General features: G+C 36.3%; 1 protein-coding gene across 1 annotated transcript in view; it reads right to left on the reverse strand.

The window, feature by feature from the left end:
* Positions 1 to 25496, reverse strand: part of LOC145691128 (RNA/RNP complex-1-interacting phosphatase) — a 622854-nt gene that overhangs the window by 17786 nt on the left and 579572 nt on the right. The window contains exons 7-8 of the mRNA XM_081766864.1: positions 14171 to 14231; positions 3695 to 3741 (exon numbers count right to left, since the gene is read on the reverse strand). Of these exons, the coding sequence (XP_081622990.1) occupies positions 3695 to 3741; positions 14171 to 14231 (108 nt within the window). The remainder of the gene's footprint in view (positions 1 to 3694; positions 3742 to 14170; positions 14232 to 25496) is intronic.

The raw sequence follows: 25496 nt of genomic DNA on the forward strand, positions 1-25496 counted from the left end.
TTCTTAGGAAATGCTTTATTTTATGATAACTATAAACAAACTTCTCCGACTGCAAGTCTCAGTAAACAAGGAATTTAAAAGAACTGTTTGTATTCTCTCGCGAAAGTTACCGATTTGATTGCTGCTGCGATGGTTTGCTAATACAATGATTTGTAGAAATCGTACCTATGCCAAAAATACTAACGAGATCAAAATTTCAAAGACAAATTGTGAATATCTAACATATAATATCTACGCTTTTTATTAACTGAAAATGCTTTATAGATTTCAAATAATAAAACACTTCGTTGCTTTGACTCGCACAATACAAATAAAAGGTACGGGCACCGCACTAAACTTTATCGCTCTTGTTTCTCTTTGAATCACAAATCATACCATACTGTAGATCAGTGGTTCCCAACTTTGGTTACCTAGTGCTCCTCCCTTTCGTGAAACCTGCATACTTCACGCATCCCCTTCTTGACGCTCGTTGGTCTGACATCTTCGCATTCGAATGCAGCTCTGAATTCTCAAAGGTATTATTATAATAATGATTATATTATTATTATTATTATTATTATTCTCATCAATCTTCATTTAATTCCAGGAAAACTTAAATGAACTATTGTAGTGCAATATTATATTTTACTAGTTTTGTCCTTAGTGGAACCGCAGTTCTTACTCAACAGTTTATTTTGTATTTTTACAGTATCTAATCTAACGGTTGTTTGTTACAACAATCGTAATATTTATAATTACAAATGTCATTTACTTCTATCAGTAGCTTGCCCCCGTTGCTCGCTCTTCACGCCCTACCAGAGGGCGTGCCTCCCACGTTGGGTTCCACTGCTATAGATCTATTTTTGAAATATTTATTTGATGAATTATGAACAAAATTGTAATACACGTTTCCGAAAAATTACGGCCGAAGAAACCATATCTCATCAGAAAAACAACTTTCTGGGGTAAGGAACGGACGATGATAAAAGTATCAAAGAAATCATCAGAGCTACTTCCGAGACAATCGTCGAACAAAATACACACATAAGCAAATAATTCTCTCTAACATTTTGAGAATTATGCTACGGAAGATGAATTACGTTTTATAGGGTCTAGGTTGTAAACCAAATATTTGAAAAAGTCGTCCGAAACGTTTAATTCACAATAGTTTTGGGGCCAGACCATATCTGTTGGAAAAGATACGTATACGGTCATGGAACTAGCCTATGCCGAACGTAGTTCTCTATATACAGAAATGAGCACACTAATGATATTTTAGGGAGTAGGCTAGCAGGAGGAGCCTCATTGCTTACAATCACAGAAACCTACACAACATACTGCTGCATGTAGGTTTTATTTTGTTTTTTATCCAATATTTTGTCAGATTAAATGTAGTTACATATAGTATCTCTGCTCGAAAACATTACTTATCTTTCTTAAAAGGTACTCAGCAGAGTGTTCGCCATTTACGTACCCTGATGGAAACGAATATTTTAATGGAAACTCGCAATCACCAGAAAGCCGATGCTGAACTCAATAAGCTGGATCTCTAAAGCACGAACCATGCGTATTTGTTGCGGTAAATCAAAATGTATCAGGTCAAAATTCAAAACACTTTCAATTTTAAAGAAAATACATACTAAACATAAATGTCAGGCCATTTGCCCCGAGTACGCTCCATACAGCTCTGTGGAAATGGAAATTTTGTCTTCAACTATTATACGAAACACAAAATTTAAGGTGTTTAACTAAAACTTTGGACGAAATTGGCAATGGTAGGTGGTTTTCATTTTGGTTCAAACTTAAGGAACACCATGTATAAAAAGTTAATTTAGGATCTTCTGAAAATAAATTCAACACTACAATTTTTGGAGGTATTCCAGTTTCTTCTAAACGAGTAAAATATTCAGGTAACTTATAGTAGTTCATTAATAATAACAATAAATATAATCTAATACCAGGTATAAATCGAAGTTTCTTCATTCTCCGGTGGTAATATAATTGATTAAAAGCCACAAAATATAATTTCAAGTTTGACAGAAAATACATTCCACAGAGAAACTTCAGGATCAACAAGCTTAAAAGAAAATTCAATAATCGAAGTTCCACTAGACACTGTATACCATGTAATGAAAGATGCAACATGTAGATCTCAAAGAGCAACTACATTAACGTAGAATGATAAAAGTTTTCTCACAAGTACCCCTCTCCCTATTATTGTTGGCAACTTGTCAAGAATCTGACTTCTTGAGACCATAAGAATTCAGAAAGCCATCTATGGGACGAATATTAATAGTGTCCATACACACGTGGTGTGTGCATGTATACATATGCACACATAAATTAATATATATATGTGTAGTTACCTCTTGTTTAGGTGGTACAGCAAAACGTCTCAATAACAGATACTAATGCGGAATGCTGCCCATAAATGAGAGATGTCCGTTAGAAATAAATTACGCAAGTTTATATATATTACTCACAACTCATGTAGTAATTGTATGCAATATATAGTAAATACGTATGTTAGTGATAAACGTAAATATTTATATATGTTAATATTAAAATACTGCACTCTAGTTCGAACTACTGGAAGAATTAGGGAGAAACCTTACTTAGTAACGGAATAAAAAGTATCGCTGGGGGATATGTTTGCTTGGGTGTGCTGCAAAATTCTTGTGCGATTATTTTCTTCTCAAGTACAAATCATGTCTTCTCAATTTTGCTTACTAGTGAAAAGTAAAATGAATCAAATAAAACTTGCAATTATTATTATTAAACATTGAAAATGTAGATACAACTAACCAATCATGAATTTCTACGGAAAACGTCCATAATAATTTTCTGCCACATAATCATGCGGATACTAGTTTTTAATCGAAATTTGTTTTCAACTCCCGGATCAGTTGAAGAAACAATTCAGATTACAGAAAATATTTTCTGTGTTAAATAAGTGTGAGCTGAGAATAATTCCTATCTGTTATAAATAGGTTACTGAAAAGATCGGGATAACGAAGACTACCCGTATCAGTAAAAGAGACGGTTTTCTCATATACAGTAGAGCGTCGATTATCCGAACGTCGGTCAACCGAACGACCGCTTAACCGAACTGTGTACTCGCTCGCACATGTTACTCTCCTACCCTACCGTCCATCATCCCCCTCACTTCCAAACCAAGTTTCCCACAGTAGTCGCCGCACTGAGCCACCGCTGGCGGAACATTGCTTCTAATGGGACCTTCATAAGGTGCTGCTCACCGGCCAAGCCGCCAGTCGCTGTGTTTCAACAATCAGCACACTTCTGTCGGTTTGGCACTGGCTGTAGAAGTACAGTACAGTACAGTTCGATTATCCGAACAAACCAGTTTTCCGAACACCCATGTCCCCCAATTACTTCGGATAATCGACGCTCTACTGTAATATATGTAGTTTTGCTGGGATATAAAAGTTTGTCCGCAGAGGAGTTGACTATTGGGAGATGTCCTTTAAGCGTGATTTCACTGTATCTTTCTTTTAACCGGAAAAAGAAATTGGCCACTCTCCTATCTAAGCAAACTCACGTGTAATACCTTTGCATTGGCCATTAGTACCTCTAAAAAAAAAAAAAAAAAAAAAAAAATCAACTTTCTCGTATGCAAAATAAGAAAAAAAGACAATTATATATATATATATATATATATATATATATATATATATATATATATATATATACTTACTGCTGATAGCTTCTTCTGGAGATATCCCCATCTTATCTATCATGTATCTGTAAGAAAAATAAAATATGATGACATATAGGTTACATACATACATACATTATATATCATATATATATATATATATATATATATATATATATATATATATATATATATATATATATATATATCATATATAAAAAATAGGTAAAGAAATTTCCCTGTATTGTTGTTATGGGTCAGCAGAATGGCACCAATCAGCACGATTTTCTAAGCTATGGAATGTTAGTATGGATACATTGAATGAACTTAGGAAGGAGGTACCTGACCAATGATATTATCAATGATTAAGGACTTATACATCATACGCAGTGCCGGGTTTACGTATAAGCTAAACAAGCTATAGCTTAGGGCCCCACTCGCTTGGGGCCCAAAAAATTTAAAGAAAAAAAACTGATTGTAACGCAATTTCCAAATACTGTAACAAGAAAAAGCAAATAAGAGAAAGCTCACATACAACAACGGTGTTTGTACTGTTATGTACTAGGCTTTTATGAAGTAAGTAATAGGGCTCTATTTCTCAGCCCCACTTGTAACGAGGATCCTGTTATCCAGCCTCGCTTATAATGGAGGCTCCGTTTCCCAGCCCTGCTTGCAACGGGCCCTTTTTTCCATTTAGATATCCATTAGGTCCTATACATTAGCATATAGCATATATTCAAACCTACAAAAAGGAGACATTTTGTCGCTGAAAAAAAAGTTTGACGTATAAGGCCCCTTTCAATAGTTTAGGGTCCCATCAAACCTAAATACGGCAATGCTCATACGTATTATTAAGCGTTGTTTTAACGAATGAATGCTTTAATATAGACATAAGAAGCGACGATATTTCTGCCCGTCACAATAAGATCAATGGTCGACGCATACTATATATAGAAAGTTCAAAATAAAACTTAAAAAGTTTAATGCAAACAAAGCTACTAAAGTAAGACACTAAAACAGAAAAAAACTATAAACGTTAAGGCAGAGATTGTAAAAGGACAACAACAACAAAATGCACAAGAAAATAACTCAAAAATATAAGAAAAACCTCAGACTACGTTAGATATACCAACTACATGTAAAAAAGTGAGAGTGCGATCACTAAAGAACACATTATCTTCCAAAATCTAAGTTTATCACGTATTCCTAAATGATTTGAGAGATCTGAGTATTCTGCGGATCCTACAAGGATATGTCGTATACTTAATGGGACTATATAGTCTTCACAATATAGACGATTAGCGCCACGCACTAAATGTGTTAGAGAGAATGTCCAATGCTCAAGCAAGTTAGGATTACTTCATTTCGGCGAGGGTAATGAGGTGTATGCGACGACATCTCCTAATTGCCCAAAAGAGGTTCTATTGAATGGGGGCTTATTTTCATTTGCCTGGTTCCAATCTGCGTGTCAGTGAGAGCACATCCATTGCACGACATAGCTATGGAGATCTGTGCACTGGAGAGGATGTTCCAGCGCAAAATCTGCCAATATGGCATTTTTGGCAATGTCGACATATCTCGGTACGCAGCACACAACGACGCTGCAGCCCTGTTGCTGTAGCTGATGGAATCTCATCAAAATGTCTTTCACTACCGGGCGTGCTAAATGCATTCTGCAGGCTTTCTAAACAATGCTCTGAGAGGTAGAAAGCTGAAGCTCATACTCAAGGCAAGCTTAACTCCTTTCAGTTCAGCGTAAATACTGAACACAGGTAATACAGATCAAATTTGTCACTGTCCCCCATCAGTGACAAAGACATAGCCGACGGAATCATCTCCTTTCAAACTGTCCGTATACATCACATTAAAATCGAGGTAATGCTCCGAACTCTTGTTAAATTCCTCGGTACTATTGTGCTTTTTTTCATATGGCGACAATCGAAGGTCAAAACCTTGATGGAACAGTACAAATATACAAAATGATACACAAAGAAATTCGTCTACACTGAGTGACCTTCGTACGCATGAATGTACCATGGGCATCTGACCCAAGGACGTGCTGCATACGGCATACTGGTCGTTTTGTTTTAAACGCACATTGAGTATATCTACTACTGACTAATTGTCAGTATTCTTCACGTTTACAGGAGCAGTTTATTGATAGCTTGTTTTGTTATAGCTTATTATTATTAGTGCTTATCAATAAATAAGCAATTAAGCAGAATGAAGGGAGTCACATTGCTCGAGATGATCTACAAAGTGTAACTCAAGAACTGAAGTATTGCAAACGAACTTCAGAAAACAAGAACCACTCCATATACGGGATACGCAGGATTCCAGATGGTTACTATGTGCACGTTTTGACAATATTCTAGAGAAATTCCTACGAGTATCACAGGTGTCATTCATGAATAGACAAAGGTAATATTTCTACAAACACACAGCAGATGCGTGTATACACCGTGACTGACCATAAGTACAAGGTCAAACGGGTCCAAGAAGTAGTGTGGCAAGCGAACTACTTAACACGGAGGTCGCAACTCTGTCAGTACCTTCAGTCAGCTTTTAGCGGCAGTGACGATGAGTGTTCAGCAAGGTCTGATACGTGAATTGTTATTGAATGGGTTCGAACTCGGGAATAACGCTGCGAGAGAAACCTAAAACATTTGTAATGCAAAAGGGAAAGATGCAGTGAACCACAGCACAGCAACTCGTTGTGTCCACAAATTTTGTGCATGTGGTCAGAATGTCGAAGATCAGCTAAAATTCGGCCGCTGCAGGATAACATATTCTGAGGTCATACGACAAGCCATTGAGGAAAATCCATCCACCATCACATGACGATGGTCAAACCAACTGGGTATGTCCAACTCCACTGCAGTGTGTCACCTTCACGAATTCGGAAAATAATCAGGAAATGCTGCAGTGTACCACATGGGTTGAATCCAGCTCAGATCCAGACGAGAGCTGAGGTGTGCCGATAACTGCTGCAAAATTCGTATGATGTGCGTTTCCTGAAACGGATTGTGGCATGCGACAAAAAGTAGGTGTTAATCAGAATGTGCTGAAACAGTGATTTAACAAGGGCTAACTTCCAGAGCCGGCATCAAACAGGGCCGTTTAGAGCAAGAAGTCATAGTCAATGAGTTTGTTCCCAACGGTCATATCATCAATGTCAACCTTTATTCCGAACAGTCGGAGGGGGTATTTGAACTACGCCAAAAATATCCTGTATCGATGAACCGAAACGCGACATACTCGCACTGCAACAGGATAATTAAAACACACTCGTCTGTTTCACGTTTTGTAGGTAAAGGTGAAATAATACATCGCAGCAGGCGGTATTCCGAACACATGGAACCTTGAAGCTGGCCTTTCTTAACACTTCCGACTTCCTGCCGAAGCATTTTGTGTCCACTGTTCTCAAGACTTACCTTTTGCCTAAATTTGACCTACCTTAGAGTTAGAGCATAACTGAAAAATTCTATTCAGAGTATGCCTGGGAATTATACTCTGTGGGGAATCCCCTGCACATCCATTGCACGTTAATGAAATATACATTTTTAGATTGTATATGTACAGTGGCGGATCCAAGGGGAGGGCTATAGGGGCTATAGCCCCCCCTTGACGCTCAGGTTTACACTGGATAAAATGGGCTTCAATCTTGCTTTACACTGGATAAAACGGCAAACTATGGTTTAGCCCCTCCCTTGATCATATCCTGGATCCGCCACTGTATATGTACGACTTGTTTTGCGCTGATATGAACCGCCACTCCGCGGTTTCTCGATTTCGATATAGCATGTGTTGAAATTGAGCTTTTCCACGACCTTGGACAGTCCTAGCTCTAAAACTATGCTCATTTCCCAGAGGTCCATATGAACTTTTTATTTTATTTTAATGTGAGGAATTATTTCATAGTTTGTCGATATATTTCATTAACATCCTATCTCTCTCTCTCTCTCTCTCTCTCTCTCTCTCTCTATATATATATATATATATATATATATATATATATATATATATATATATATATATATATATACAACGTGTCTCAAGTCCCCTGACATAAGGTAACTGTGTTATTATCAGAATTACAACAAAATGTAAAAGGAAAAAAACATCTCCCAATATGATGTTTTCATTTTCAATCTGTGTGAAGGTTTTTTTTTTTTTTTTTTTTTTTTTTTTTTTTTTTTTTAAATCGGACGAGCCGTTTGTGCTGTACACTATTTATGCGCCCAATGTTAAATGAAAATGCAGCGTTGCTATTTACTGTGGACCACAACATAAGTGAATTAAGTTACTGTCTTTTACGCTAACATGTCGATGATCAGCCCCATCTCAAACAGTAACTTTATTCACATATGTTGTGGGTCCAGATAAATGACAACGTTGCATTTTCATTTAACATTGGGCATATAAAGAGTGTACAGCCTAAACGGTTCGTCTGACTTAAAAAATTCCTTCACTTTAAATTGAAAACATTATATTAGAAGAGGGTTTATCCTCTTACATTTTGTTGTAAATCTGATAAGTTACCCTGTCAGGGGACTCCTGAGACACCCTGTATATATATATATATATGCATGCGATGGCCAATTCCGGAATTCACAATTTTTCCGAAATCCGGAAAGTGAAATTTCGGATTCCGGAAAATACATTTTCCGAAATCCCGAATCCGTAAAATTTTGACCATACTTAGAACGGGACAAAAATAAACAACCAAAATCGTTATTAATTTTAATGGCGTTTTTCGTCCTTTATTTTTGTAGTATATTACCTATGTTTGTAGTAGATAAAATTCGGACCCTGTATGTATCTGAAGTGTCAGTTTGGAATAATTACGTACAACATTTCTGAAACAGATTTATATTCTCTCAACGCTATTTATATATACGAGTAGATCGTGTATCAAATCACATGTTTAATTACATAAACTTCCAAAACCAATCTGTAAATAGTGTGTTAAGGTCAGAAGTCGAATTTGTTTCGGTTTGGAGTATAAGCAAATAATAATAACTTTCGCTTCACGCAATAATAATAATAATAATAATAATAATAATAATAATAATAATAATAATAATAATAATAATAATAATAATAATAATATCCTTTACAGCTTAGGTTAAAACCTGCCAAGAATGGAACTGTGAATTTTCTCTTCTTCGAATTTCAAAAATATGTTTCATAACAATTTTCGTCAATCAAGTTCGATTTTGGTGTAATATATAGTGCATTTTCTTTGAGGCTGCTCCATTATCCCTCCTGAAGGGAGTAAAAATCGGTAAATAATAAGATATTGGATTTACACTTCTAACCTCCAACCCGATTCTTTTAAAGGTTCACGATATTTTTTTAAAAAAGATAAATTAATCGGTTTTGATATAATAGAATGTACATTTTCTTTGACTCTTTTCCGTGCTCCCCAGGGCTTAGGATTTAAATCATTTAAGAATAAACAGTGAATTCCTCATGTGGTATGCATTACTCCTGCTCCCCTCTCAGTTAAAAAAAAAAAAAATATGTTAAAGGATAATTTTCGTTACAACTGTTCGATTTTAGTACAGTATGTTGTACAGTCTTTTTAAGGCTTCACAGCCAGTCACTCTGCATAAAGCTGAAACCTATGAAGAATGAAGTAGTAACATGACCCTCTTCGGATTTTTTTTTTTTTTTTTTTTTTTTTTTACAGTTCCACGATAATTTTTTTAAAAGTCGTTCGATTTTGATACAATATAGTATACATTTCCTTTGTTTCTTTTCCGTAATCCGAAGTGCTTGTAGTTAAAATCACCAAGAATTAGCGGTGAATTTAGCCCCCTAATGTGGTGTGGATACCTCCCAATCAGATTAAAAGATATGATCCAAGATATCTTTCATAAAAATAGATGGCATACGGCTTATGTTTCTTGAGCCTTTATAACCATTACCACTACCTAGATTTAAAATCAATCAAAAAGGAGAGTCAAAGTCTCTCCTCCCATGTTAAAACTTTCATCTATGATAACTTTAGTAAATATTATTCGATTTAACACAATATATGTGTTTATTGAGGTTTTCATATAATCCTTATTCCTGCAGTTGAAGTTAATTAAATATCAGGACTCACTTAACCTCTCCTCAAAGATTTAAATATAATTTCTATAATAACTTTTGGAAAAGTACAATTTCGTCAAATATGGTCTAATTTTCTCTAAGAATTTCCAATCGTCTCATTTTTTTCAGTTGAAACGAGCCAATAATGAGGGATGTGTTCTTCCCAATTTCCTATAACTTGGGTATTTATTAAAAATACTAAGATTTTCATAGAACATTATGTGCGTTTGTCAGAGATTAGAGACTTATTTCTATAGTTTTAGACTGAAAGCAGTGAGAGGGACAATCACTCGCTTCAACAATGCACATCATTAATTGTTTAGTTGAAGGAAGCCTTAGCAAAGCCGCTTGACATTTGTGTGTGTGTCTGTTTCAAGATAACTTTCGTAAAATTTATCATATTTTGATGAAACTGGTAATATGCCTTCCTTTTACTTGTACAAAGAACCTTATTGTTTGAGGTCGCAATCCATCGAATATAAGGGAGTAAAATCCACCCAATGTAGCAAGTTTACACATGCATATGGAAGACAATTTTCTATCTCAATATAACCATTTATTTTTTCGATTATGACCAGGAGCGGATTAAGGCTTTTGGGACCCTGGAGCCGGCTAAGGGTGACGATGATTAATGAAACTGAATGATGATGGAAGAAATGGTGGAATGATAAAAGTGGGAAGAAACGGGAGTATCCCGAGAAAGCTCACGGACACCATGCTGTCCAACAGAATCTAACTTGGTCGGGGATCGAACCAAGGACCCCACGCATCAGAGGTAAGCGCTCTATGACAGCCATTGAGCCACCGTGCCCCCTTCTCTAACTTTCGAGTAAACTGGGAAAGAAGGTTTAACAATTCCCATTAAATTCAATGCAATAACACATACCAAACAAGCTTTTCCTGCCATCTGTGTGTAAATTTCTGAAACTAAAACCTACATACTGTTCTGTGGTTGGATGGCAACTCATTCGACCTAATAACTAAATTTCACAGGAAGTGGCAATTACCATTATGTTCACCGCTCACATATTATATATTTTCTATGATAACTTTCGTAAATATTACTGAATTATAACATAATCTTATGCATGTATTTATTGATGTTTTCACATAATCCCCACTGTTACAGTTGAAGACGATCAAATATCAGAACTCATTTAACCCCTTTCCTCTTGAAGACAAATAAAAGTTTCGTAAGGAGTACAATTTTTGTCATTACTGTCGAATACAGTTGATTTTTTCCTAAGAATTTCCAATCAATTGCTTGCAGCTGAAATAGGCCAATAATGAGGGAGCGAGTTCTCCCCAATTCTATGTAACATATTTTCCTGAATATTTATTAAAAATACTTTCTGTGGAACATTGTGTGTTTGTCGGACATTAGAGACTTATTCCTATAGTTTAGGTTGAAATTTGTGAGGATCACTCGATTCAACAATGATCGATCGTGAGGATCGATCGATCACCATCACTAGTTTATCATAACTAGATACACGATTCGCATATCCAATTGCAAAATAAATTTGTTATTTATGACCATTTGTACTATAATTTTGCAAAATGTTACATCTTCAACGGATTAAATGTGTTTTTCAGATAATTGAAATCCGTTTTACATTTTGAAAGCTTTCCTTGTGAGCTCTGTCAAACTAATGTATTGCCACTGATATTATTTGGCCTACTAACTGATGAATTATGAGTTGCAGATTAATGTAAATTAAAATATAATTTCAACATAAGTAGCTACACTATATAATTTGAATTTGATCAAAACTCAATATATTATTATTATTATTATTATTATTATTATTATTATTATTATTATTATTATTATTATTATTATTATTATTATTATAGAGTTCAAGTTATTATACACATTCTTCAGCATGTTTCCTCTCCCTCACCCCCAAAAAGAAAGAGATCAACAATTGGAAAGAATCAGACAAATGTAAAATTATGACCGCCATCACCTCAAGATGTGATATTTCATAAGAAATGGTTGCATGTTCAATATTTTTTGATAATGGAAAGAAAATTTGTGTATTCTTCACTGTAGAGGAGATAAAACTTTATACGTTGGTTTTCGTATTCTGCACAATCGATCATCTTCTAAAATAGCTGTTATGGAAAACTACATTTTAAAAAGCAACGAAAAAACTTACCCTTTATTGGAAGCTTGTTTCATTTCTTGTATAAATTTCATTGGAACTTCCTCACCCGTTTTCATTCATGAAACTGACTCCGAATACATCAATCAATCAAACAGTCAATATATCAATGTCTGAAATTCATTCTAATGAACTTACAGATGCACCATCTTACTGGATGTCATCCTTTAATATCCTTATACGACCAACCAGAAAAAGAAATGATACAGTTTCACAGGCGCTACTGTCAAAGGACGTCAAACAATTTATCAACCACAAGTGTGTACTACTTGTAGGTTTCTTTTTATTCATGTAAAGAAGTCTTCCATGTGTGGTCCATTTCGTCATCCGAACAACAAGGCGGTTCCGTTCGAAAGCCTTCAAAGTAATTACAAACTTCCTCTCTTTTGAAACCCATCAACAAAACCACAAACAAACGTAAATACCAACAGGATGAATTGTACTCGATGGAATAAATATTAACATGTTTAAACAGGTCACGATTTCACAGTTACTGTCGATAATGTCGTGATCTGATTTCTTATACATAATAAAGAAAACGATTGATCACATGGAGTCAATACAAACCAAAGCTAATACAAAACAATTAAATATAAATAGAAACAAAACTTTTAGGTTTGTTGCCGGGACCCAAAATTTATATAATTTTTACACCAATATTTTCTTGTATTACGTATTAAGTAGATAAAGTTTATTTTAGCTTAGTACTTTTCTTTGCTATGTGCCCACTAATGGAGGAGAATAACGGCAAAATTGGTAACGCAAGGCCGAACCCTTTCCTCCCTTTGGCGCGTTAGGTAATATGTGGATGACCCCTTAAACTGCATTACTTAACTTTAAAAAAATATATAATTACTCTTTCTTAAGTGTACGTAGAGATAGAAATGAAAATATACATATAACCTGCACCTAAAATATACAGAAATTCTGCTTCCTTACCTTTTGTGTTTCTGCATCATAACACACACTAACGTAAGAGTTGAAATTCATGTACCATATCAATCAGCAGGGGGTACCGTTGAAGACGGTACTGCTACCTGGTGGCTGTTTTCAACTTCCTCCAATATCAATATTTGGCCTTATTGATTTTAGTACTTTACTATGTAATATCACAGTACTACCCAGGGGTATAGAGTTTAGGACAGGCTGGCCATATAGGTAATTCTGCCACAGAAAGTAGCTACACGTTTTGGTGTCCAGGACAGCACAAGTATAGCCACAAGAAAGCCAAAGACTGGCTCACCTCCACCCGGATGGTTTCCTGCCCCTCAAATGAAGTTCGTCTGTATTACGTCTATTAAACCTTTTTAATATTCATAGCAAATGAACATGGTTTCAAATAGAATTTGAAAGATAAATAATTTATAAACACTTTAAACCACGTCAACACATTAAAGTAATTAAGATCACCGAAATTACCTCGTTACTCTCATTTTCCTAACTGGATGCACACAGTTGCAAATTTATTACTGCACTATTACATAACTGTGTCTCAGTTGGATCTTATTTTTCCTTCGATATTTTTTTTCTTTTATAATTAACGTTTATACTTACAAAAACGCGAAGTCAAACAAATTGACTTCCATAACAAATTTTGCTTCCTTATGAATAATTCATTAGTACATTCCCCACAAACTGTGAAACTTCACACACACACTGTCAAGGCCTATGTTTTCATTTGTGTCTGTAGATCTATATGTAACATATACATCATGGTGTTATTAATACTTTAATATTCTGAAAGAAGAGTTTTGGTTGCTTTTAATATATAAAGAGCAATCTTTTTCCTACAACAACTTGTTGGGTACACCGCTGCAGAACAGTTAACGCTAACATTAAACTTCGTACAAAACTCACCCGATTTGGAATACAAAAGGGAGATGGCTAGAGCTGTTTCACTCTATGTCCATTAATACAGTGACCAGAAAGAAGTTCACTCAAACAATTCACAAACTTTCTTTAACCATCAATTAGTACCTCTCGCACAGCTGTAGTACAACTTCTCGCACAGCTTATTATTCGACAACGATAAATCAAGAAAATCTACAGGACATCTCGCAATATGGTCTTTCCTAAACTGAAACCACAGCATACATATATGTATAAAGTAAGCATACTCCGCTCATTTTATGCGATGAAGATGGGTATTGTGGATGTATGAGTTTTCAAAATCTGGTGAACTGACATGCTGAATTTCTAACGACAATGTTATGCTTTGCTAAAGTAGACAAGAAATAGTTGAGCTTACCTGCATATCAAATATCCAGTTCTATTTACTCCATGTGTGCAATGTACTCCAATTAGACCATCTGTAAATAAAAATAAGAATCATGTAACGATATAAAAGTAAGTATTCCTTGTGCATGATACAGATTTCACGATCAATTGAGTCACCTTGGTCGCAACTTTTGTCCGACTTCTGCTTCATAGATACGACTGAAGTCTTGAAAGTTTTTCACACAAAACTCACAAGCAAAATTAATATGAACATAATTTGCACCCAGCAACACTCCTCCGAAAAAGGATGTTTTACATAAATACTTGCTTGCTTACGTCGACATTCCTCATAGCAGAAAAAGTAATTATGAAGTGATACCCAAAATTTTCGAGAATATCCTCATAAAAATAAGAAAACCTACCTTAATCCTAATTTACACCGTTACTTTCAAAGTACTCATCTCAGACTCGCGTGCAAAGATTCCAGTGACTTCTTTCCATGGTTGGAAGCAAGATAGGTGTGGTGGCTCTAGCGTGTTTAAGAATCGTTGTGATTTCGTTTAGGTTTTTTCGATGGAGTTAAAACGACGTGCTTTCAACTACAATGGCCATTTTTATTGAGTTTTATTGTATTGCGTTATAAAATACTTTAGAGCTAGCTGATTACGGAAGACACTTTCTTTCAATCATGCATTTTTTTTACCCAGTAGAAATGTGCAATTAAATTTCGGTCTATTACTCATGTGCTTAAAACAATGGCCGCCATGTTCGTATGTCATCTTTCGGTTGAGGGAAAACTGTCTGTGCCGCTTTGTAGAGAAAGGCTTAGAGAAAGATATCATTCTTCTTTTTCACGTGTGTACGACGTTGCTAATATAACATTTTTTTTAAAAAAAATACAAGACTTAACGTTTCTTTGAAATGTAGACTATTTGGCTATTTGTTTATAATCAATCATTTGAATATTCTAGTGCACAAATTTACAAGGTTACAGTGTACAAATTTGCAAGATTATACAACAACGAGTCTAACATATATTACTGAAGTAATATATGTTAAACTCGTCAGTAAAAAGTCAGTATATGTGAGTAAAAAGTCAATGCATTGGATTTACTAAACCATTTCAATATGTAGTTAGTATTATTTTCATTAGCAGTACAACACAATCAGTGCCTATGAATACGCACACTCATCCTAGTTTTGCAGTCCGTTTAAAAGTAATGTATGCTACAAGTATAAGCACAGAATACAGTTGTGATAGTAATTTCATTTAGTGCCTTTACGTAAATGGATTTTGTCAGGGACGTAGCCAGGGGGGGTCTAGACTCCGCTTCGAGACCAGAAATGAAAAAAATTAAGGAAGGATGAAACAAAATGAAATGAGAAAAAGAAGGATCAGCGTTAAAAATAATAATAAAAGAAAAAAAACTACAGGAAGCTTTTGGTTACTCTTTCTTATGAGGAGATTTGTATTACTTGCAATACATCGTGGCGAGATATCCTGGAAGAGTCAGGGAATTTGAAATTTCTAGAAAAGTTGCGGAATTCTCAGAATTTCTCCTACTAGTCATGGAGACTTCAAGCTTCCGGAAGCATAGTGCCGTTGTGTAACAGCGTGGACATTTTTTATCATAATTTTTCGTCATCACATCCTTGCAATATCAAACATGTTATTTCAAAAACAATTTTCTACTGCTACTTTACAGTATCAAACATGTTATTTCAAAAACAATTTTCTACTGCTCCTTAAATCCGGCATTTGGAAGACAGTAGTTGACGGAATAATAAAAACAAAAATTTATGTGGAAAGAAAGTTCTGTTAACATTTGATTCAACAGAGAAAGGAACGTAGATATTATAAAATATTTAACAAGATATTATTGACAACTTATTATCGTGTCGTGCCTTTAAAGCTGGGATGTAGAGAAATTAGTGACACGATACAATCTGGTTCTAAACATTTCCAACCACTGGTTCACCATAATCTGGTGCTTGCAACCTTTAAAAATTGCACATATTTTATATCTATAACCTTCCGTTTTAATAACGAAAAACGTTGCCCCATGCAATACACTACACGTCTCTGATATATTCGAAATTGTGGCGAGCACATGACGCCTCATCCCCAGCTCTACTAAGTCTTCCATACTGAAATTCTTTTCAGAGAATTCCAAGACATAATAATTATTATAGACCTTGTCAACTATGTTTTCTGTTATTTGCTTTTCTGTAACACTACCAAACGTAGGATTGTACTCGACAAAATGTCGCAGTACCCCTTGGTTTAATAAATAAAACCTCGTGTTGGTAAATAACGTCGCGGGCTTTCCATTCCTTTTAACACAGGAAAATGAATCCTGTTGTTATTTAATAACGACAACATCTTTCTTACTATTTTAGAGGGTGGGTGGGCGGGATTATTTCTTATTAAATTTACACTCTAATATTTAATTTTACATTCGGGAATCTCCATTCATTTCAAAATGATAAATTGGTTATTTGACCTTTAAATTCTAACTTAGATTGCCCTACTGGGACCGAACACTGGAATCGAATCAAGGACTACCTTCAACATTTCAACATTATATCGTGGATTTTGCGCTTGACTTTTGCGAGGTAATAACCTAGTTATCTATTAATTGGAATCGAACCAGTATCTCCGCCATGTCAACTTATTATCGACCCGGGGATTGAACCAACGTACTATGATTTAACTAACACTGCACTGGGATCATTACAAAGGCGTAAGCCTCGCAGCATCTCGACCATGACAACTTATTATCGTGTCGTGCCTTTAAAGCTGGGATGTAGAGAAATTAGTGACACGATACAAGCCGCTTCTGTCTAACATCCAGAATAGACAGGAATACAATTATAATCATATCTCCACCAACCTACGATGTAGGATTTTATGTTTAACATGTGAAGGTGACAAATTAACTAATATCAAAGCATTTAACTTTAATTATGCATTTATTATCTTTACTTTAGTAGAGTTAGGTGTATTATGTTATGATGTTATGTTAAGTAAAATTGCTTGATCACATTAATTAAACTGATGGCGATTCAGTCAATTGAGAATACCCAGAGATGTATTACTACATACCTTCGATGTATACTGGAGTCGAACCCCTGGACACGGAGTTCGAAGTCGATGTCCAACACAGTGGATGGGTTTCCACTGGAACTCGATGTGGCTCTGCTACAGAGACAAGAACTGATCCTAAGAACTGATCTCCTAACGGATTCTCTTGGGACTGATCTTGATTCAGTCCGACATAACCTTTTTATGTCAAATTTCATTATGACGAATTTGTTGTTTCTCTCTTACTAAATTTCGTAGTTCATACATCTCTGTGCTGAAACAGCAGTTTCTGCATTTTCTCTCATTAACCAAAAACTCCAGACAGTTTACGTCTGCGATTTTCACAATTTTACCTAATTTTGAGAATGTGTTATTGTGAACACAAATTTATACAGAGTTTACATTTTTCTTCTTGCTTCAGTATTTGTTTATACTCTTGAGACACTTGCAGACTCATGTCTGTTACTTAATGAAAACAACAATCATAAGCACTATGTAATCTGGTGTGAAAATCTGTCTGTCTGCAACATAATTAATTTCTTACTACAAGTTAATTTATAAACAATACTTTCGTTTTCCTCTTTTTAGCCAATTAATAAACATAAATGAATTTTGATATTGAATTCTATTACCGAATTTTGGCGTACCGTGACATTATTGAGTATGTACTTTTTATAATAGTGAATATGTACTTTTTATAATAATTGAGGTCATAATGAAAGGAAAATTGTTACATTTGAATGAATAGAGGAAGGACGTAAATATTGTAAAAATCTTTTTCAATACGTTTTTTTATTATTTTACTCGATATTTCTTCATAGTTTATTAGTTTGTTATTAAAATACTTACCAACATATCCTCATATTATTGTCCTAACAAACCAATATATGTTGATAGTAAAGTAGTTTAGATTACTCGAGCTCCTAGGCCTTCAGAATTTCATGTCCCCCCCCTCCCGGTTACGAAATCCTGACTTAAAGAACAAATATATGTTCCAGTAAAATAGTTTAGAATGATCGAGGCCCTGGTGTGATGACCCACAGTATTTCATGTCGCGGACCCCCCCCTCACGAAATTCTGGCTACGTGCCTGATGATGTTTGTAGTCTGAGTTAATACACGAAGTGTTGTCCTTATGTTTGGGTAACTAACCGACCTTACGAAGCGAATCTTAACCCTCCATAACCCGCGTGGTCAATTGTAATATCAAGGCACGCGCGCGGAGTCTCACTCCGCAATATTTATTTATCTTATTTTAATATGTGTTTTGTTTTGAAGCGATATTAAATTGTTTAATATTTTCTTTGCAATGTTTTTGACAATTGCCCACGTATATTTTACAGCAGAGCGTTCACCGCTCTGGGTTTCCGGGTTCAAACCCTGCTCCTGCCAAGTGAACTTTGTGGTGGTCAAACACTGTGTGCGTGGGTTTTCTCGGGATTCCCCCGTTTCGTCCCACTTTCCTCATTCCACCATTTCATTCACTCTCATCATCACCGTCTCCTTTAGCCTAACCGGCATAACCGTGGGACGTAAAACTCAAAAATTTCATTTTTTCCTTTAACAATGCTAACAAGCAAGTACAGAACAAGGCACAATCAGATCCGACTCAAACTTCGCCCAGAGAACATATAATAGAAAAGAAGAAAAATGCCAAATTGGAGCTGCCCCCATCCAGAAACACCGGAGATATGCTCCGCAACATAACACACCACGCGACAATATGATATAAGGTAAACGTCGCAAGATACCCGTTTATGTCGGAAACGGAAAGGATGGGCAGCACCAGAATATCAAGATATTTGATATGCTATAACACTGACTTGGCGGACATCTTGAAAGCCGCCATCTTGGATATAGCGTAAGGTATTGAAATGAGAAGCAGGGTGTATGATATATCAATGTAAAGTAAAATGCAAAAGGAAAACAATGATGAAACCGCGAAAAACATATTGTGATGGTATGGACGGGACGAAGTGTAGAAGGCTCGGGCAAAACAAACGTGTATTCGAAGGGCAGAATAATAGGGCAAGATTCCACGATAAATGGTACGCGAAAAGTAACTGCAACAGTGTCTGTGCATGGAAGTGCATCCGCCTTGACAGATTATGCCTTCCGAGGATATTGGGGTTCCGTTTGGTACAGTGAAAACTACAATTGCAAACCGCGATACGAGCACTCGTTTGGAGACTACATAAGCAACAAAGGACTATCTCTTATGGAACAGCAATTCGGCACCTTACTCCGGAGTGTAGGATATATCATCTTGGATTAGTGATCAAAAGCACAACCTACCTGTGATTGAAGCCCACTCCTGGACACCATTTTGTATGTTTCTTGTTCAATTTTCTTTGCTATTTCGTGTAAGCAAAGAACATTTCGGCCCACGTTTGTTTAAACAACACTATCTGAAACAAAGTTTGTACGGATGAAAAAGGCCAGTCCTGTTCTAGCTTACATTTCTTTACGAATGTATCTGTTCCTTTGCACGGTTTGCTACACTGTTTCACGACGGTCCCAAACAGTCACAATATCAGGGAAAGGCAGTATTCTGCATTGAATCGACGAGTTCCCTGAGTTGTTGTAGTCTCCCACGAGAAGGCTACTTTACCACACAATGAAACGACTCGAATTGTGTCTACTGGTCCCGAAAGTCTTATCCACATACACTTCTGTTACATCGTGGTTGTTCAAAATCTCCACCATATGTTCAGTTGCTTGTCGTTCATCCACTGTCGGTTCTGCCAATTGGACTTACACTTGCTTTGGAAGTACACTTTGCATCAGTAACACCACATTCAGAGGGTTTACCATTGCAGCTCTACATTGCACAGTGGGCCAGAATCAGAATCTGACTGGAAAAAAAGTCGTTTTGGCAACTACGTCAAATCTACATTCGAACAGCACAGTTGCTTTAAGTAATAAATAAGGTTTCTTGCTGCGTATCAGTAAACACGGATAACAGCATATAGTGGCGGCAGCAGCACTTCAAAATTGATAGTTCATTATCTGTTTTATAGCGCGCTGAATTGGGGTAGTATGAACGTAAGGTTTGCGGTTTAATTGCGCATGTGAAAAGGCAACGAACGATCGCATAATAAGCTATGAGTAAACGTATGTATATGTACTTGCTGTTTGACTAAAGTTTTGATTGATTGGTTTACGTTGCTGTTCTGTAGAAGCATTTCTAGAGAGTCGAAGTATTCACGTATTGAAGAACTGCTATTGGAAACTGAAATTGAAATTTAAAAATGTACGTTCATGTCTGTATTGAGATATTTCGTCATGGTGTAGTTTGATATATGTATTTCGAAATACAGTTGTGATCTACTGCCCGTTCTTGCCTGATTTTTATATTTATCGTCTTTTCAAAGTTAGGTGTAGCGAGCCGGATACGCTCTTAATTGACGTGAAGAACCTGTACGAGGTATTGCGTTCTAAACCATCAAACGAAGCACTTTATAATTATGATACGCCGGAATGTAAATTCTTTCTGTGGATGTTCTTCGCAGTGTGAGAGTGACTTTAAGTGCCTTCAAGGAGTACGTTTGAGGAGGAAGTTTCTGTAACAGAGTTTCACATCTTCCCATTCACCATTGTGAACACAAGTTTAGGGATATCATTTACTTCCTTCTCCTGAATTGGTACATTAGTAGGCTTTAAATTATGTATTTGCGTTTCCATTGAACATGGTTTGGGATTTTGCTACAAAATTGCTTTGTCAACCTCCCCATCTGATGTTGAATACAACTGTAAGGGAACGAAAGAGAGATCAAAAATATCTGAGCCACTAGTTCAATTTATCTTCTGTTTGAAATTTCTGCTTATATACATTATGACAACTGCTTCCATCGCAACCCCACTCACACACTAATTTCATTATGTCTCCATCTTTGATCCACTGTTTAATATAATCTTCATGTAAAATCACGATGCGCTCAATTGTCTGATTTACTATTGCTTGTAAATTATCTTCGGCTGACGTGTCAGTTACTATAATATTCTTTTCTCTGGGATAACGCTTTAATTTTGCTTCCCACACCACTTCATACGACGGATATATGTCACAATGTTTTGTCTTTGCCCCTAGTCTCAAATGTGCATACTGTCTTTTTGTTAAGTTGTTATCTATAATAAGTGCCACGACTTCATCCGGAGAATAAGTGTTTGAGAGAATTTTGGCGAATGATAAGCCTTTTTTGATTTTCGTTGCTCCCTTAGGTGTCGTTTGAGTGATTTCTCCTAATACAACCGCGGCATCTCTTTTTCCAGCATCTCTCAATAAACATTGGGTAGCCAACACCAGCTCTTACTCAGAATGCTTTGTAACGAGTAGTTGTACAAGTTTTTTCTTCGACTTTGTTTCCGGATCTTCAAATGGTCTGCCTGATTTGCTTGTCAAAGGCCTATGCTCTTGGCTTCAAGAGATCGTTTTGAAACCAGTAAATACTTTATCATAGAACTTGTCCTTCCAACCAATCATTATATAAAAATTCGGATAAAAAATTATCAGTCATTCTATTACACAGCTTCCAACGCTTCTCGAAATCACTTTGAAGGCACTTAAAGTCACTCTCACACTGCGAAGAACATCCACAGAAAGAATTTGCATTCCATAACTGTTCGTATCATAATTATAAAGTGCTTCGTTTGATGGTTTAGAACGCAATACCTCGTACAGGTTCTTCACGTCACGAAGAGCGTATCCGGCTCGCTACACCTAACTTTGAAAAGACGATAAATATAAAAATCGGGCAAGAACGGGCAGTAGATCACAACTGTATTTCGAAATACATATACCAAACTACACCATGACGAAATATCTCAATACAGACATAAACGTACATTTTTAAATTTCAATTTCAGTTTCCAATAGCAGTTCTTCAATACGTGAATACTTCGACTCTCTAGAAATGCTTCTACAGAACAGCAACGTAAACCAATCAATCAAAACTTTAGTCAAACAGCAAGTGCATATACATACGTTTACTCATAGCTTATTTTGCGATCGTTCGTTGCCTTTTCACATGCGCAATTAAACCGCAAACCTTACGTTCATACTACCCCAATTCAGCGCGCTATAAAACAGATAATGAACTATCAATTTTGAAGTGCTGCTGCCGCCACTATATGCTGTTATCCGTGTTTACTGATACGCAGCAAAAAACCTTATTTATTACTTAACACAACTGTGCTGTTCGAATGTAGAGTTGACGTAGTTGCCAAATCGACTTTTTTCCAGTCAGATTCTGATTCTGGCCCACTGTGCATTGGTGTTTGTAGATGAACGATACTGCGGACACATTCACTACACAAAATATTACGCGTTTTGGCTTGCGAATGCCACAAACACACTATAGATTCTCACTGGCCGGCCCCTGCTGTCACGTTCACTTCGTTCCATATGTGACAGTGAAACCAGTAGACACAATTCGAGTCGTCTCATTGTGTTGTAAACTAGCCTTCTAATGGGAGACTGCAACAACTCATGGAATTCATGGAGTCAATGCAGAATGCTGCCTTTCCCTGATATTGTGACTATTTGAGACCGTCGCAAAACAGTGCAGCAAACCGCGGAAAGGAAAATAAACATTCGTAAAGAAATGTAAGCTAGAAACTGCTGGTCTTTCTGATGTGTACACATTTTGTTTCAGATAGTGTTGTTTAAAGAAACGTGTGCCGAAATGTTCTTTGCTTACACGAAACAGGAAAGAAAATTGAACAAGAAACGTACAAAACGGTGTCCAGAAGTGGGCTTCAATCACAGGTAGGTTGTGCTTTTGATCATCAATCCAAGATGATATGTCCTACACTCCGGAGTGAGGTCCTTTGTAGCTTATGTACTCTCCAAACGAGTGCTCGTATCGCGGGTTGCAATTGTAGTTTTTACTGTACCAAACGAAATCCCAATATCCTCGGAAGGCATAATCTGTCAAGGCGGATGCACTTCAATGCACAGACACTGTTGCAGTTACTTGTCGCGTACCATTTATCTTGGGGTTTTGCCCTATTATTCTGCCCTTTGAATACACGTTTGTTTTGCCCGAGCCTTCTACACTTCGTCCCGTCCATACCATCACAATATGTTTTTCGCGGTTTCATCATTGGTTTTCCTTTTGCATTTTACTTTACATTGATATATCATACACCCCGCTTCTCATTTCAATACCTTACGCTATATCCAAGATAGCGGCTTTCAAGATGTCCGCCACGTCAGTGTTATAGCATATCAAATATCTTGATATTCTGGTGCTGCCCATCCTTTCCGTTTCCGACATAAACGGGTATCTTGCGACGTTTACCTTATATCATATTGTCATGTGGTGCGTTATGTTGCGGAGCATATCTCCGGTGTTTCTAGATGGGGGCAGCTCCAATTTGGCATTTTTCTTCTTTTCTATTATATGTTCTCTGGGCGAAGTTTGAGTCGGATCTGATTGAGCCTTGTTCTGTACATTGCTTGTAAGAAAACTAAAATGTCTCTATCGGCGGAGTGTGACTCCGCGGCGCGTGCTACGGGGGGTTAATCATATTTAAGAAAAATCAACGATAAAAAAGCACGGAAATTCGATAGTAGAGCGCTAGTTACTGGTATTAAAGTTCGTCGTAGATTCGATAGGAATATGTTCAAGAGGGAGCACGAGGAAGTTTACCTAGGAGAAAACATTTTCTCACGTAAAAATAATCTAAATTCTCTTCTGAAATTAATACCAAGACGCACAAATTTAAGATGATAATTATGTTCATGAGCTTTCTGAAAAAAATTTCCAGTACTATTATCCAACTACTTTATACACTAACAATATTATTTCACCATAATATTTTCGAATTTACCGTTGTTCTCTTCAGCTAATGGAATATACTCGTAAATTGTTTATATTAGTCCATGAAATACATAGCGTTCCATGTAAAAACTTAAAATGAAGTGTTTCGAACACATGAGTTAGAATTAAATCAAAAACAAACAGATATGATGGCACATAATGATAAACTAGTTTCAACTGACTGATTAGTAAATGAAACGAAATTAAAGTTTTAGTGTCACGAGACGAGACGAGAAATAAGGCTTTTTAGTTTCGTTTTGTATTTTGTTTAGAAGTCTCTTCTCAATTCTAGCAAAATTCTTTCTTGTTTCGTCTCAATTCTAGGAAAGATTTTCTCGTCTCGTTTCTATTTTTTTTAGTTATATTTTGTACAAAAAAAAATCCTCATTCTTTTCTCAAGTTCATCTATAAGTTATCAGAATCCTTCCGCAACATGAGAGGACCACGAAAGGTGTGAAATACCACTACTTAAATCATATTTATTATTGGGGAATATTCGTAATGACTTGCGTATATTTAAACGTTGATCTTAATTATGTTCGTATAATCATTTATTAATTTATAGTTTTTACACTATAAATCATGTAATCTTAAAGTGTTTAAGATTCAAGACTTGAGCAAACTAGTGTTGCCCACAGACTCGTCAAATCTTTCTTCTCGTCTCGAAATTGAGACGAGATTTATTATGCTTTTTCTCGTCCTAAGTTTAAGATTTACTTCTCGTGTCGATTCTCATAGCCAAAACTAAACACATACGACCACTGGCGCAAATCCCAGGGGGGACGAGGGGGACATGTCCCCCCCAATCTTGGACCTGGGGGGGACTGTCCCCCCAATAATCTGACTTAAAAAGTGCTTTTTGGGATAAGTGTGATGATGCCACAAAGGAATGTGAGATGAAATTGATTTCTGTTGGCTTTTCCATTTCTTTTAAAAAGAATCGTATTCTGTAGTATTTCAAACTGAACTTCGCGCTGTAGTGCGTTTAGTAGTCTCATCAATATGTATTAATTCCACTTCCGCTACTTGGGCACAGATTGCAATAAATGCCAGAGGGGGATATGTCCCTCTCCTCATGCTGAAAAGTTGTCTCAGCTGTAGGTACGGGCAAAAAATTCCGGGGAAATGGGGAGACATGTCCCCCCCAACATTGAAACTGGAGGCTCTCCCAATAATCCGATTTGAAAAATGCTTTTTGCAGATAAGTGTGCTTTTTGGGATAAGTGTGATGATGCCACAAAGGAATGTGAGATGAAATTGATTTCTGTTGGCTTTTCCATTTCTTTTAAAAAGAATCGTATTCTGTAGTATTTCAAACTGAACTTCGCGCTGTAGTGCGTTTAGTAGTCTCATCAATATGTATTAATTCCACTTCCGCTACTTGGGCACAGATTGCAATAAATGCCAGAGGAGGATATGTCCCTCTCCTCATGCTGAAAAGTTGTCTCA

Source organism: Thermobia domestica, chromosome 1, assembly GCF_964235325.1.
Source record: "Thermobia domestica chromosome 1, izTheDome1.hap1.1, whole genome shotgun sequence".
In the NCBI taxonomy this organism is placed as follows: Eukaryota; Metazoa; Arthropoda; class Insecta; order Zygentoma; family Lepismatidae; genus Thermobia; species Thermobia domestica.